The sequence below is a fragment of the Haemaphysalis longicornis genome, unplaced genomic scaffold, assembly GCF_048455015.1.
Source record: "Haemaphysalis longicornis isolate Haplotype H1 unplaced genomic scaffold, Haemaphysalis longicornis Haplotype H1 scaffold_9, whole genome shotgun sequence".
NCBI classification, from domain to species: domain Eukaryota; kingdom Metazoa; phylum Arthropoda; class Arachnida; order Ixodida; family Ixodidae; genus Haemaphysalis; species Haemaphysalis longicornis.
Genome location: NW_027526460.1, coordinates 124790959 through 124806594, shown reverse-complemented (window position 1 = coordinate 124806594; position 15636 = coordinate 124790959). Strand labels below are relative to the sequence as shown.

General features: G+C 48.0%; 1 protein-coding gene across 1 annotated transcript in view; it reads right to left on the bottom strand.

Moving 5' to 3' along the window:
• Positions 1-508: 508 nt before the first annotated feature.
• LOC144153414 (abasic site processing protein HMCES-like) overlaps positions 509-15636 on the bottom strand; it is a 29556-nt gene continuing 14428 nt past the window's right edge. Inside the window, exons 5-9 of the mRNA XM_077685062.1 lie at positions 15001-15075; positions 12063-12125; positions 9015-9124; positions 3695-3784; positions 509-692 (exon numbers count right to left, since the gene is read on the bottom strand). Of these exons, the coding sequence (XP_077541188.1) occupies positions 509-692; positions 3695-3784; positions 9015-9124; positions 12063-12125; positions 15001-15075 (522 nt within the window). The remainder of the gene's footprint in view (positions 693-3694; positions 3785-9014; positions 9125-12062; positions 12126-15000; positions 15076-15636) is intronic.

Genomic DNA, 15636 nt, shown 5'->3' with positions numbered 1-15636 from the left:
TTAAGACATGAACACATGAGACGACTGTTGAATTCCATGTTCGGGCTGTTTCACGCGCTTGTGAGACTTTATTTGCGTGTATTCAAGCACGGTCCATTTCGTTCAACAATGTTCATAAACGTCTATCGACTTTTTTGTTTACTGCCGACTGGCCCCACGGCTTACACCGCACTGACCCCATATAAAATGTGAGCCGAATGTACGTATATCACACGAGGAATTCGTTTGAAATAATATATTGTCCGTCGAATTTGTAGAACTGATCTCTGAAGACCCCGTGCTCAGTTCTTAAACGATATCGATCGTGAAAATAAGCAGAGCAACGCTCGTTAAGGTCGTTCGCACAACACGAAATTTTCTCCGGTGCGGCATGCGATTCGCGTACGCCTCCAAATATCGGCTCTGTGCACGCGTATTAAAGAGCCGGACAAGAACCGTCCGTAACTCGCTGAAAAAGGGACGGCATTCGTTGACGCAGGTGCAAGCCCGAAAGCGAGCGGGTAAGAATTTAGCGTCGGCCGCTTTTGCGCGCCGAATCCTTCGACTTGTTCGACGAGTCGGCATGCTTGCGTGACGACCCAGGGCGCTTGCTCGATGAACCGGCCTGCTTGTGGGAAGAGCTAGAGCGCTTGCTCGACGATCCGGCAGGCTTGCGTGACGAGCTTGAGCGCTTGCTGGACGAGCCAGTGGACCTGCGTGACAAAGAACGCGTGCTTGTGAGAAGAGATGGCGCGATATTTTCGTATTGAAATCTTCAACTTTAGGTTTTTGCGCGCCGAGGTTTCCTAGACTACGAGCCATGTTTTTTGTGCAGTGTTCGCGATCAATTTCCTCCAAAACCCATGGGGTCCCTGCGCGCGCGGGAAATCTCGACACATGAGCGTTCTGGTTCTACGGCTCCAGCAGAAAAATGGCGGCCGTGACCAAACCCCGGTGTTACGCTTGCAAGGGACCTTCTCGCCCTCCGTTCGACTTTTCTTAGGACGAACGGAGGGCGTAACTAGACAGTTACGAAACGCGGGGCGTGAAGACGACGACCTCGTCGGGCGACGATCTCGTCGAGCGTTGCATGATAGCTAAGTGCTCCAACGAGTAGGTAATCCTAATTTAGCGCTTGAGTTCCTTCAATGGTTGGAGTCGCAAATTTTAAGTGCACAACCCTTTAGGGCCGCGCCTTGTCGTCTTAGCTCGCTCGCTGGACCCAAGTATGAGCCCCACGGCGTTCCGTTGTAGCAACTGTCGTCGCGGCGTCCCACAGAGGCTCCGAAAACCAAGCGGTTTATATAGTCATAAGCGTTCCAAACTCGTGCACCGCTGGTGCTTTTCATACATCTCCTTTTTGTTTAGCGCAAAGAAAACTGTAGGTACATTTGAGGCATAATATACGCATAATATACGTAATGACACGGCAGCGCCCGCGTCCATTTAGTTAGGAACGGTCTCTGCGTTGGGTTTTACTATAGTAAGCGAAAAAAAGTGGCAGTGCAACGCCGACACGTGCTGCAGGAAAAGTAAGCACAAGAAGAACAGAACTCCTGCTGGTGCAGTTTCAGGCAAGGGGGCGCGCAGGCGGGAAATTCGATTTGCATGGGGTACGGCAGCAGTGAGCGGATAACGGCGCTACAGCCCAATATGGCGAAGCTGTGCTGTGCACTTCTGACAGCGTTCACGTTGAGCGGAACGGCATTAATTTTTTGTGGTGAAGTCAGTGCAGTCCTGTCGACACAGCCAGACATGAACAAGTGACCTCAGTAGACTTCACACTGTCCTAAATTTAAATTAAGTACCTCACGCCGTGTCAACTTCACACTCGCGAATGAGGTGTTACGTTTTTCGGACAACATAGCTCTAACCTCAACTTCGTTTCACCGTCAACTTGGCTTCAAAGTGTTCTCTCAACCTCAAACCCATAGGTATCTTAAAACTTGTAATCCCGAGTTGGATCAAAGCCTTCTTCCAAACCTTAGTTCCCTACGTGCACTCGAAATGTGCACTGTAATAATCAGTACTATCAGTCACCACGCCGGAACAATTATCAGTAATCCGCGTACTGTATGTATCGCAAAAGGTTTCCCGAGTCAGGCGTAGGTTTGTGGACATTTGCCAGCAGCAATAACTGGGAAAAGTTCTTGCCAAAGGGGTAATGAAAATGGTGAGAAGAGTTACAGAAGAAAATATGTGAGTACCTGGCGTTTTCAAGGTAAGAAATTAAAAGTCAGCAGTTCGTAAATATTGCCACGGAACCAAAGACGACACAGCTGTCGTGAAGGAAAAACAAGTTTATTGGAGCGAACTTGTGCTCCCCTAACAACTCAAAGAATACACAGGCGGCGAAACAGCAGTAAAACAAAGTGACGTGCGTAGACTGGTGTCGGCAAATCGAATGCCGCGGCGTCTGCTCTGCGGTCATTTATCTCTCGGCGCGAGGGCTTCTCGAACAGTCCAATTGCATCCACAACGCTGTAGATGACAGAAGATTATTCTAGGCTGGCGACGTTAGTTCAGGACACTCTCTCTATCAAAGGAGACAACACGTGACGTGCGGCAAAAAGAATAGAACATGCGCTACACTTGGCCCGCGGATAACACAGATGACATAGCCCTGCGCAGCCGGTCGGCAAAAACAAAACAAACAAACAAACAAACCCAAAACATGGTTCGTGGCAATATCCCTAGTAAAATACACATTATTACAAAACAGGCCTACGAGGCGTTCGTTTTGAAGAATATTTGATCTCTTCCAGGAAAATAAAAATCATACATGGGTGGAACCGCATGTGCGTATAAAAACAGTGGTGCGGACCCGTGCCCTCTCTCGAAAATGAGAACCCCCGCACCTTCCCGCCCCTCCCAGTCCTTGCGGGACTACACAAGTAATGGCTCTGAAACCGAAAAAAAGGAAAAAGAAAAGCTGTCTGGAGTGGTTGAAAGAGTGAGACTCAATACGACTGAGTCATTTTGCGAGAACATACGTGCCATCTGCCAAGGCTAATGATTATCTAATTCCCATTCGCTTTATTTGTTTTGTGATGTTTTATGAAACATCACCATTGTCCATGAAGAAGAAAGTGTATGACAGCTGCATCTTACCGGTACTCACCTACGGGGCAGAAACTTGGAGGCTCACTAAGAGGGTTCAACTTAAATTGAGAACGACTAAGAGAGCAATAGAACGGAACATAATAGGTGTAACATTAAGGGACAAGAATAGAGCGGAGTAGGTCAGGGAAGAAACGCGTGTTAAGGACATAGTAGTAGAAATTAAGAAGAAGAAATGGACGTCGGCAGGGCATGTAACGCGAAGCCAAGATAACCGTTGGTCATTGAGGGTAACAGAGTGGATCCCTAGAGAAGGCAAGCGTGGCAGGGGGCGGCAGAAAGTTAGATCGGCAGATGAGATCAAGAAGTTTGGGGGGATAAATTGGTCGCAGTTAGCACAGGACCGAGATAATTGGAGATCCGTGGGAGGCCTGCAGTGGGCGTAGATAGGCTATTGTTGATGATGATGATGATGACGATGATGATGACGACTGAAACATCACTATCGCAACAGTTTTGCTGCTATTGTAAGGAGAGTAAAAAATGTCCATTCTATAATTCCCACGATGTCACACGTAGTGTGACATTATAATAATTAGCAATAATGCATAAGATGCTTTTCTGTGTCGACTCGTGCATGAATTACATAACTTGCCTTCGGGCCTTCTTAGCAGGCGTCGCAGGGTACTTTGAAGCCCGCTTTTCTGCCTTGACCTTGGGGCTTTTGGGCTCGTGGTGACCCTTCCTGTAACGAATGGAAATTGGAATACACATATCGGCATACTGTAGTACTTCACAACCCCATCCAGAGAAGACCCATGGAATCAACATGCACGAAGGCGTAAGCACTCATAAAAAAGTTCGAACACACTTGGAGAAGTTAGAAAGTACTAAATAATGATAAAAAACATCTTAAGCTCGTAATTTGGTGGTTAAGAAGTGCACTGAAATATAGTATTATTTCTTTTTTGCCCTCTTAAAGAGAACCGCTTAGTGTGACATAAAATGCTCTGCTTTGGAGCAGATTGAAAACATATCGCATATTACGCCAGCCAAGGTTGCCTACAAATTGCCCTTCCTGTCACCTTCTGATACAAAAATACCGTTGAAAATTGAACAGAAAAAATTCGAATCGGAAAAATTGAAGTCCATTTGGCCCACGAGGTTTCCTACACGTTTTCCTACCACAACGTTTACAGTGGAGCTGTACACGTCGTGGAAGAAAAACTTGTTTTACGTTTTTCAAAAAACAAAATTCTTCGAAACTTCATGCTGAATTGCGCTAAGTATACAGGCAAATAGGACGCTAACAGGACTGGGATGAGGCGCCTCGTCCCAGTCCTGCTAGCGTCCTATTGGTCTGTATACTTAGCGCAATTCAGTATGAAGGATAACCAACTAGACCCATTCTACGTCCTTTTGAACTTCTTCGAAAGGAAGCGTTCTACAGACCCTTTGCAAAAAGGCGGACAACACTGAGAATTCAGCGGTGGTAACACTGGTGGTGAACGCGACGACGCCATTAGAAAGAAGCAGGTCGTAGCAACGCCGTTGCGGTTGCACGTTCTCGCCCACGGCTTCACGAGTCTGTTGCCCCACGACGCGTATGCAATTACGTGGACGGTGGACGGTAGCTACCCCATAGAAACTCTGTGCTCGCAGCCTTTTCGCTTCCTTTCTAATGGCGGCGCAGCGGGTGCACAGTGTTGCCAGAGTGGCTTGTTGCTTTTCCGCCACCGATTTGGCCATTTTGCAAAGGGTCTATTACACGAGTCCCTCCATAGCACGACTGGTTCCGTAGCCGAAATTCAGCAAGTGACGGAAGAACGCAACAGAACGAGCAAACATAAGCAGGGAAGCTCACTCAGCTGACTATTAAATGTGACATAAAACAATGTAGATGATAAAGCAAAATTGGGTGGACGTCGAAATAAAGGTTACCGGTAAAATAGTCACGTCGGAAGGAGGAAGAAGATATGTCGACGGTGGACGTGAATGTGAAAAAGAGAATATGCAACTTTGTTTGTGAGACGATGTGTGTGTGTTTATTGCTTAGGCATTCATGATTTCACTTTCAAGTTTTCCTAGGGATAACGACCCTGATTTTCCCCATCACTCTCATCACTTGTAACGACGGTCACAATGGCTTTGTTCGCGCTGCTATGCTAACTACCAATCGTCATACCCTCACCCGCAAACAGAACCTCGGATAACGTCAAATTTATGCACGTATAGGTCGCTGGTGATCGGTTCGGCCTAGAGTTCTTCTATATCGCGTAGCGCAAAAGTTGCGCGTCTGATTGCCACATGCCGCCGGTTCCAGTTCGACAGGAAAGCCTGCTTTCAGTGCTGCGCACAAGGCCCCCTATTCAGTCAGTTCTGCTCCACTGAGCATCGGCGGTTGCGGAAGCGGCGGCAGCGGCCGCTGATAGTTGTCTGCCGCGGAGCAGCCGACTATCGTGCGCCAGTTTTTCTCCGTATCGCTCCTCCCCACTCCTCCTTGCCGCTGCCCCTGGCGCGGCGGTCCGGCGGCAGTTCCTACATGCGAGAAGGGTGGCTTTCCCGCACGACTTGGATCTCAAGATGGCGGATGAACGCGCAACTCTGCTCCCCTAGGGGAGCCATATACAGGATCTCTAGTTCGGCCGAATCAGCGTGGAATCGCCAGCAAGCGCCAAAACGTGCAAACTACCCCTTTTCGGTCCTGATACATCCACAGTTACACCACCGACTACGACCACAGGGGTGGAATCGTCGAAACCGACCCATGGTCCGAAGACAGTCCGAGAACAACTTAGCTCTTCTAAAGTCTAGGCGGGCCGTATCAAAGTTGAAGCTCTTGTTTCTTATTTATAATGATGTCTTACCAATTGATTTGGCTGCCTACATAACCCTGTGTCTTGCGCCAGCACTCCTTTTGATAATGGCAAACAGCTCAACAGTGTCGTGCAAATATTGATGTATTGAAATTTTCATTTCTTTCACAGTACCATAGCAGCCTGGAAACACGTATACCAAAGTGTTGTTGATAGACGAAACGTTGAAGCGTTCCCCGCAAAAAGTAAATAAATAAATAAATAAATAAATAAATAAATAAATAAATAAATAAATAAATAAATAAATAAATAAATAAATAAATAAATAAATAAAATTCGATAGCATTAAGCCGTGCCTAGAGTGCCGTCCAACGGTATTATAAGCGCTGCACTATATCGGCGTCAACCGGCATTTCGCAACAAAGTTGCCGTGTCTGGTACTACATCGCTGTCGGTAACGTAAAGCTAGGCAACCTAACCAAAACATAACATATAATGAGCCAACGCACACAAAGAAATCATTTAAAACACCAAAGACTAACATAAGGCATAAAAATTATAGTTCAATTTCAAGATTTAAAAAAAAAAACGATACAAGAGCCAATCTCGAACGAGCGTCCCTGGGATCAAGAAGCTAAAACGGATCCTCTACACTACAACGACAGACGCTTCGACCAGTGGTAGCCTAGTCTTAAATGTTGGAATGTCGCCGGACGGCACCCTAGACACTTCGAAGCATTAATGTGCAATTTAATGCCCGAGACCTTGGTCCCTCTTGTTATGAAGCCGACGTCTATCCGATTGCGCTATTCCGAAACCATCGAAGTATTTCAAGTTTTGGACTTTGATCACTTTCCCTCTGCAGGTTGCATTGGAGAAAGCTTCGTGTTTTAACCATTTTTTTTCGCGTTTTTTTTTCTCAGAAGATAGGGACTTTCAATTTTTTTTCTCTCGCTGGGAAGCGTTCGGAGCTCCCTTACATCATCTGCGGTGTACTGGCGCTTACGGCCATCTTTTGCTACTTCCGAGCTAAAGTGCGTGCTATGGAACGCCTTGCGCCATTGAACGGCTCGCGCTTCAAGGACAGGCGGAGCCTTAGGAGTTTGGCTTGCGAATGTTTTTTGACGCGGGCAGAACAGTATATCAAAAACGAGCCACGTACAGCTGTGCTGCAAAAAAGAAACAAAGAAAAGAAGTAAAATCTCTCTGTACTACATGGTGATGCCCAGAGTAGGTCTCAATGAGCTATCCATCGCGCTCAGCCTAGATGGCCCTAAATGTTTAGATTGACAGCACTGCTCATCTGTTGTCACCTGCATCACGTATAAGCCTCGAGCGCTGCCTGTAGACGCGCCACTGAAATCCCCCTAGCGGGCCGTTTTGAAAGCAGCCGCGGGGGCCTCCAGCCCGCTCCCTACAGTCGCCGCTGTCTTTCAGGTACGTTCACTACTAAGATTTACCGTTTGTATTTGTTCCCAATGCCTATTAATGCAAAACACTCACTCTTTTTGCTGAAGTGGTGGATTTACGAGAGTGTAAGCGTTTCTGACACGATCTTAGTGGAGCTCTTCCGGCCTGTATGAGCACCAGGTGTGGGTCACAGCCCGCCGTCACGAAACCGGCATATGCATGGACCTGATTGTAATTACACTGCCCTGCAATTCAGTAAGCGTGTCTCCGTAAGCAGCCTTTTCTCACATGGTCATGCTCCGGCTATAGAACAAGATGTAAATCAGTTTCGTGTGCTTAAATAATCTAGTGGAGCACTCATGCCCGACAGCTGGCCAGTTACACTTTCTAGTATCACACCTCACACATTCATCGCTACCCTGGACAAGCCAATGTGGAATCGATTTCACGAACATTCTATAAAAGAAGTACGATGGATAATACAAATTTATACTGGGGGCTCACCACACAACGAAGAGTTTAATGCTGAATCGTCTTGTCCTGAAATGAGCACTCGCAAACATTATTCAAATTCTACATACATCCTCCGCCAGCAGAGCGGTGACGGGCTTATAAAGACGCGTCCGCAACTAAACGATTCTTCTAAAGATCACCATACGTCCCAGAAAGACTGCAGAAACTACCCCAAACTGAAATCAGAGGACCTTCCAACTCTTCCATTCACTCTTCAACTCACACTCTTCCAACGACACCTTTTATCGCCTGTGAACTGCGCACGCTGTATACTTCAAAAAATACGTCCGCCAAGTGATCAGCTGCTCTTTGAAGTCAAAAAACTAAATTAAAGTGAACGCGCAGCTTACTAACAAGTTCCTTCCTTGATTTCGCTCCTCATTTGTACACGACGATAGTTTAGCGTCCCTCTCCGCCCCCCCCCCCCCCCCCTCCGCCATGTCTTGCGAAATAGCAGTGCATTTCGCATCTAAATGGTGTAGTGAGTACTACCTGGCTTAAGTTTAGACGAACGTCTTTTGTATTTCCGAAGCTACACTGGGTTTTTCATTCCCGTACGAGCTGTTCTCTTTTTCCGGATGGCCATCCGTGGTTTCATTAACTTTCCTTGGCACATGTTTAACGACGCACAGCATTGGAATATACTTCACACTTTGGCGGTGGCTTTTCTTCCATAAAAGGTACAAGTTATTGTCAGGTCCTGGGTAATCACATCCCTTAAACATTCAAATGAAGCCTCATTCCTTGTACACCTGTCAAAACGAAACCAACCTCTCACCACTGTGGCAGTATCAGGTCTAAACGGGGCTACAATAGAGTTCACTTGTGTCTGACATACATATTTGGAGGTGACAGTGGCCAAGAAGAGTGCAAAAACGCGTCCCCGGATAGCTCCTTTGGCGTTCGAGCACTCTACCAAGACGCAGATGTTTTTCGTAGTGCCACAAATGTACTATTTGCTTACAGACGATGATATAACAAGTTGTTTATGAGGAAGCAAAAGGGAATCAAAACACTGCATGGACCCCTATCAGCCCCGCAGCGCTCTTCCCGTAAACGCCGCAAAGGAGCGGCGGCGCAGCGATCGCGAAGCTGGAGGCCATGGAAGCACTGCTACGGAAGCGCGAGTTTTACAAAACGCCGCTGCATGAATCGCCCCAGGTGTTTGCTCTATAGGATTTCCAGGTCTTCTCGAGAGATACAATACGCTCACTGTAGTTGACCATGTGCACTCACTTGGAATGTTGAGGCAGCACGCATTCCACCGTGCTGATGTTCACTTTGTTGACGATGGGTGAGACGGGGTGGCAGACGAGGTTGGTAGGGCAGCTTACGTTGCGCGTCAGCTGCGTTACGAAATCAATCAATCAATCAATCAATCAATCAATCAATCAATCAATCAATCAATCAATCAATCAATCAATCAATCAATCAATCAATCAATCAATCAATCAATCAATCAATCAATGTTGAGGCAGCACGCACGGAATCAATCAATCAATCAATCAATCAATCAATCAATCAATCAATCAATCAATCAATCAATCAATCAATCGATTAAGTTTTCTGTACGTGAACAAAACAAACCTAAATTTTGCTCATTTACTGGTACGATTCGTTCAAATGAATCAGAAATGAACTACTCAATGCCACACCTAATGGGCAAACATCCGCATGTAACTAAATCATACAGTGAATCCACTAAGGATGTCGAGGAGTGTTGTTTCAGTTTGCCCGCACACGCTGCCCAGAAATATTGAGGCAGCGAATCTTCATTTCTAGGTTAGCTCAATTATATGCGGTCGCATGCTTACACGGAACATTGACACGTGTCATAGGGCTGCGTGCTTTGAATGCATTCACATACTTTTGACCTCCCTCTTAAGTTAGCATGCGGATGACATCTGTGGTGTGGAGCTGACGTCCGGAATGCAAGCTGATAAACCGTGTTCGAGTGTTTGTAGCTTCTGCTCTTTACCGTTGCACTAAGACAAAATTTGCCCTCAAGATTTTATACACGTGTAAGCGCTGCAATTCGCAGTTCCGACAGATGGCAACCAGAACAAGAAAGCATTAATAGAAAATTTATTGGTGGATTCTTAGTAATGAGCTAGCACCGCAGCCTTTACTGACACGTCTGCCTCGCGATCTTGCGGATGGGTCCGACGCGTACGCCTTGCTCTCGAATCAGAAGGTCGCAGCTCGGAGTCTGTCGCGTTCGGCCAAATCCGCGGACCGTGCCAATCGAGCTTTGTGCTGTTCCGCAGTCTCGGTGGCCACCTTTGCGTTGGACGCCTGCCGCTACTACCGTTGTCTATCAGTTTTAGCATTCCGTTGCCGTAGATTCCATTCAGTGTTCCTTTGCCGCCTAACAACGCTGAAAAACTGCGTCAAAACGCGCAGCACATGCTCGAGCACCGCCGCCATTGCCACCTCAACTTGACTAGGCTACCAGACGGGCGAATTCAGCGCCGCCACCTGGCCTTGACGGATCCCTTCTCGGCAGGTGCTCTGTCGTTCTCTCGTAATTCTGCCATTCTGTGTTCGCGCATCAATGGTGAAAATATTTTCTGGCACGCCTAAAAATGCAAAGGGCATACCGCAAGGAGCGATCCTATCCCTGACGATATTGATATAGCAATGATGAAGCTCCCGCAGCAACTGAACTCCATCCCGCGAACAAAACATACTCTCTTCGCAACTACATCCCGATTTGGAATACTGGCGGATTAGAACGCGAAATCCAAGAAGCGCTCCACCAAGCCACGGACGGATTCCACCAGTACACTAGTTTTCCTGGAGAAATATGACCTCATCAGCCTCTAACACAAGCCTCGCGGCAGGCCGCTGGAGCCCACCACGATACACTTAAATCCCAAGGGCAGCGACATTCCCATTGCTCGGGCTATCCGCATACTGGAACTTCGCGTCCAACAGGACGGGGGAGGAATGCTAACCATCTAACGACACCAGTACGCAATTAATGCACATTGGTGCGTTTGGTGAGCCGAGTCCCAAACTGGTACGGGAAGATGAAGGGTGACCTCATCGGGCTGGTACTCCATCTTTAAATCCGAATTAAACCAACAGAAGCGAACCAAATCGATGTACTTTTGCGGAAGGCGTACAAGCGAGTGCTAGGCTTCCTTACGTGCACGGCCACCAAAAAGCTGAAAATTCTAGGGCCACAGCGGCAAGCCGCAGCGGTAAGCGTCATCGACGGTTCAGGCGGTGTCGATAGCAGCGCCGTGACCATAAAAACTAAAAACACCGTCGGAGATGAAGGAATGATCATCGCGCTGGCGATGGCCTTTGCAACTAAGACAAAATCCCTCCGCATAATCATAGACTGCCAACACGCGCGCAGAAACTTCGGCACGACCGGATCTCAACGCCCGCCCTCCTAAAGCTAAATAAGTAGCAGGATCTTCTAAAACCGACTGTACGCCCGGTCACGCAGGGCTCTACGAAAACGCGCGAGCACAGGCTGCAACCCCAGAATGCGCCCTCCGGGCACCGCTTCGGTCACTTGGTGACCCAGACCGTCCCAACCGCACTATAGTGCATTCCTGCAACACTACCGTCTGGAGAGATGCACACCACCACTGCGCCAGAAGCTGACCCGACAGGAGACTGCAGCCTGGCGACAACTACAGGCAAACAAATGCCCCTCCTCCCCCACCCAACCCCCAGATTCGTGCACATCATAAACCCCACCATATATCCACCAACATGCCCACACTGCAACGAACATCGCACACTGTACGACACCAGCACGGCTTGCTGCAGTACACACAAGCAACCCATTATTTGCACCCGAACCCTGGAGCACTGAAGGGCCGCACTGCGAGCTCGGAAGCATGAGGACCAGCGACAGCTGGCGGACCTAGAACTCCGCACGCTTTTCGACGTTCCAGGCTTCCCTCAGTCCACACTATTTGTGGCCTCCCCCTTACGACCCTTAGAAGAGAAGTGGAATTCAAAGCAGAGTACAGCAACCTGACGAGTTAAAACAAGTGCGGAGCCAGATAAATGCAAGCACGGAAACAAACATACAAACAACTAAATAAACAAGCAAACGAACAGACAGACAGACAGACCGACAGAGAGACAGAAACACATGATTACCTCTCGTTTTTTGTTGACGCACACAAAATTGCATGGAAATCAATCCATAATTAGCTGCCCTGCAATAAAATAAATCTGGCGTGGCAAATACGCCCGCAGGAGTTACTCCGGCTTTCCTGAACCTATTCTATACCTAAAAGGGAAATGCAGGCTTACCTGTTTGAATGAGTACTTCGGATTCAGCCATCTGTCCACTGCCTCCTCGCCGTCCAGAATGACCTGTGCAGGGAAAGCTTGTTGCGTAGAACGTTCGGTTGCGACTTGCCAAGTGATTGTGTGCGTGTGTCTGCACGTGTGTGTGTGTGTGTGCCCGTGTGTCTGCACGTGTGTGTGTGTGTGTCCGTGTGTCTGCACGTGTGGTCGTGCGTGCCCGTGTGGGCGTGCGTGCGTGTGCGGGTTTTCGTGTTTGTGCACGTGTGTGTGGGCGTGCGGGCATGCGTGCGTGCGTGTGTGTGTACGTGAGGGCGTGCGTGCGTGCGTGTGCGTGCGTGCGTGCGTGCGTGCGTGTGGGTGTGCGTGTGTGTGTGCACGTGTGGGCGTGCGTGTGTGTGCACGTGTCGGCGCGCGTGTACGTGTGGGCGTGCGTACTTGCGTGCGCGTGTGCGTGTGTGTGGACGTGTGGGTGTGCGTGCGTGTGCGTGCATGTGTGTGTGCACGTGTGGGCGTGCGTGCGTGCGTGTGTCTGTGTCGGTGTGTGTGCACGTGCGTGCGTGCGTGCGTGCGTGTGTGCACGCGTGTCTGCACGTGTGGGCATGCGTGCGTGTGCGTGCGTGCGTGCGTCCGTGTGCGTGTGTGTGCGCGTGTCTTTGCTGTGTGTCTGTGTGGACGTGTGCGTGTGTGCGTGTGTGCGTGCGCGTGTGTGTGTGTGTGCGCGTGTGTGTGTGTGTGTGCGTGTGTGCGTGCGCGTGTGTGTGTGTGTGTGTGTGCGTGTGTGCGTGCGTGTGTGTGTGCGTGTGTGTGTGTGTGTGTGTGTGTGTGTGTGTGTGTGTGTGTGTGTGTGTGTGTGTGTGTGTTTATCTATACTTTCGAATGATGGTTTCTAGTATACCTTGTGAGTCAATGTGTTTACGTGCGTCATCTCACCAAGGACGCTATGTATATCTATTATATATCACTAGTTGCTGTTAGCGGCACATACAAATTAAAATTTCTTCATAACAATTTTTTCTACGTAATATTTTGCCTTCTACGTTTTTTCCACCAGCATTCCAATCTCTTTTAGTCCCTTCTACAGCTTAGCAGCGGACTCTCTCTATGTTGTTTTTAAACCTTAGGGAATCGGGACATTTCGTACACGCGAAATTGTATGTGTACAATCCAATTGCTACACCATGTGTCAAAATAAGATATGTCAACTAGATCTCTCACTATCGGTCGGATCTAAAGTTTGCTGTAAAATTGATGCCATTGTTACAGACATAGTATTATTTTATGCTGGTGCGAGGTAACAGGTCAGTTGTCTAGCCGAATTTATTTTTTATATTTTTAATAGGTTCGGGAGTGTTTTCTCTAATTTACAATCGCGCACTTTCAATGTTTACACTGACCATACAACTAAAGCCCGTCCTACATGGTGCGATTTTCTCTGCTAATTCGCAGATGCGGCGCCGCTCGTGCGGCAAAACGACCTTTTTCGTTGCTGCAGCAAAGTGCCAAATGTTTGGAACGGTCGAGCTTTCCCTGCGAACGCCGTTCGTGCGGCTCGTGCGGCGTAGAGGGGCCGGACATTCGCCCAATAGGAACACAGCTAAGTGAACGTCACGGCATCACCATCTGCATGCTTAGAAACCAGATGGCGTTGCTTCTATACCCGCGGAGTAAGCGCGGGTGCACCGAAACAAATGCCCGCGCGCTCACAACACGATGTCACGCGCCGTTTTCATCGAATGCCTAATTGGTATCTGCGCAAGAGGCGGACATCACAGCAGGGAAAAAGTACAGAAGAACCCAAGAAAAACCGGCGAGGTAAACCGATGTGTGCTAGGCGCACAACAAGCGACCCCAGGGTTGCTTGCTGCGTTTGTCTTCTCTAGTATGTGTGCGTATATTGACAAATAATTGGCGATTGTTGTATGAAACCCGCAGATAAACTCATACTTATTGCAAAACAGACACAACTTGCCCAGAAAGTACAATGAGACCTTCTTTTTTTTAAAATCAGAACAAGCTTTGCTCGGGGAAGACTTAATTCTGTCTGCAAACGACACGCCTCTGAAATGTGAAGATCGTGACGTTCGCAGGCCATGTAGACGACATTTCCACGCATTGCGAACTTCGTAAGTGCGAATGTTCGTTCCACCGAATTTGCAGACTAAAAACGCACCATGTAGAACGGGCTTTAATCTATGCTTTTTAAAGCGAAATCTTTCTTTCTGCGACCGATGGAATGCTGTCAGAAAAACTAATGCAATTTCCCGTAGACGCGTTGGTCGACCGAAATGCTGTTATATGATCTCTCGATACACCGCGCATGTGTGAAACCGGGCTTCCATTGCGTTACAACGGTTACTTAGAGATCGAGAAAAAAGGCACAGCTTTAGATCAGCCAATACACGAATCGATCATGAAGGCGGAGTAAAATAGCATACCTTTATCTCATAAGCCACGTGTAGGTATACCTTCAGGTCGTTCGTAGATACGTTTACTTAGTGCGCGAAAAATCGCCGCATGGGTTCGGTCTTCGTTTGCGATTTGGGTCCTTGAAAGTTTGACGATCGATTGGACGCACTTAAAGCCAAAGTTGCACGCACGTTTAGCGAAATTTCTGAGGCGGTTTTGACGATGTTTAGATGTGAGAAAGCTTTCGCCCTTCTCCGAACTTTTCTTAGGAAGGCATGTTAAAGTTTGTTACCATCTATAAGTATCCGAGTTCGCTTTTGCTGCGTCTCCAGTTAAGGTTGTCGTTATTGTTTTGCTTTGCACATGCGTATCTTCTTGCTGATAGATATGTGTTGTGTAACTGCTTTTATTGCGTGTGAGAATGTGCATAGTTACGCGCAATAAACTGCGTCATTTCCGTTCTGGTGGCTATTTTTCCGTGGTTTCCAACACTGATGCTGTTGGAATAAAACGATTGAGTGGCTGACTGACTTACAGGAACCCGGCTGTGGAGCCACCGCAAATAACCCGGCGCGTCCATGGTGAGGACGCTGTAGCTGTACAGGTCCTCCTGAAAAAAAAAAAAAGAACGAAATAAAAAATAGCAAACAAGCTTCATTACACATTGAAAGGAGCCGAATGTGCTTTGGGCAAGATTTTTGTCGTAGACAAGAACAAATTCATGTATTAACCGTCTCTGCGGAGGTCCTCTCTTGCCCACAGTTCGGTTTCGCGCGTGAGCATTGGGAAAACGTGGAGCAAATTCAGGTTGAGGTTGCAGGCACTCGAGTGTCGTACGTTTTTAGAGTGCCTTACGTTAATGCGGATACAGCAGAATGATACATACGTACGGGCAGGTCAGATACATTCTCTTTGCCTGGATTTGGCTCAGGACGAATTACCAACATTTGCCGTAGTGTGCTCATGCCTTGTGTAGCAACGGGTGTCGCCGTCAGGTCGGGTAATACTGCAGGTCGAGACGGCCTTTAAAGCGGTGACTTCATTTAAAGTCTACATCCGGCCACCACGTGATTGGTAGAAAACTCTGCCCCGGAGCTTTATAAGCTCGCAAAGAGCTATGCACGTAACTACCACGGCCCATTTCTACTTCCACCCCAGCAATTTTGGCGCC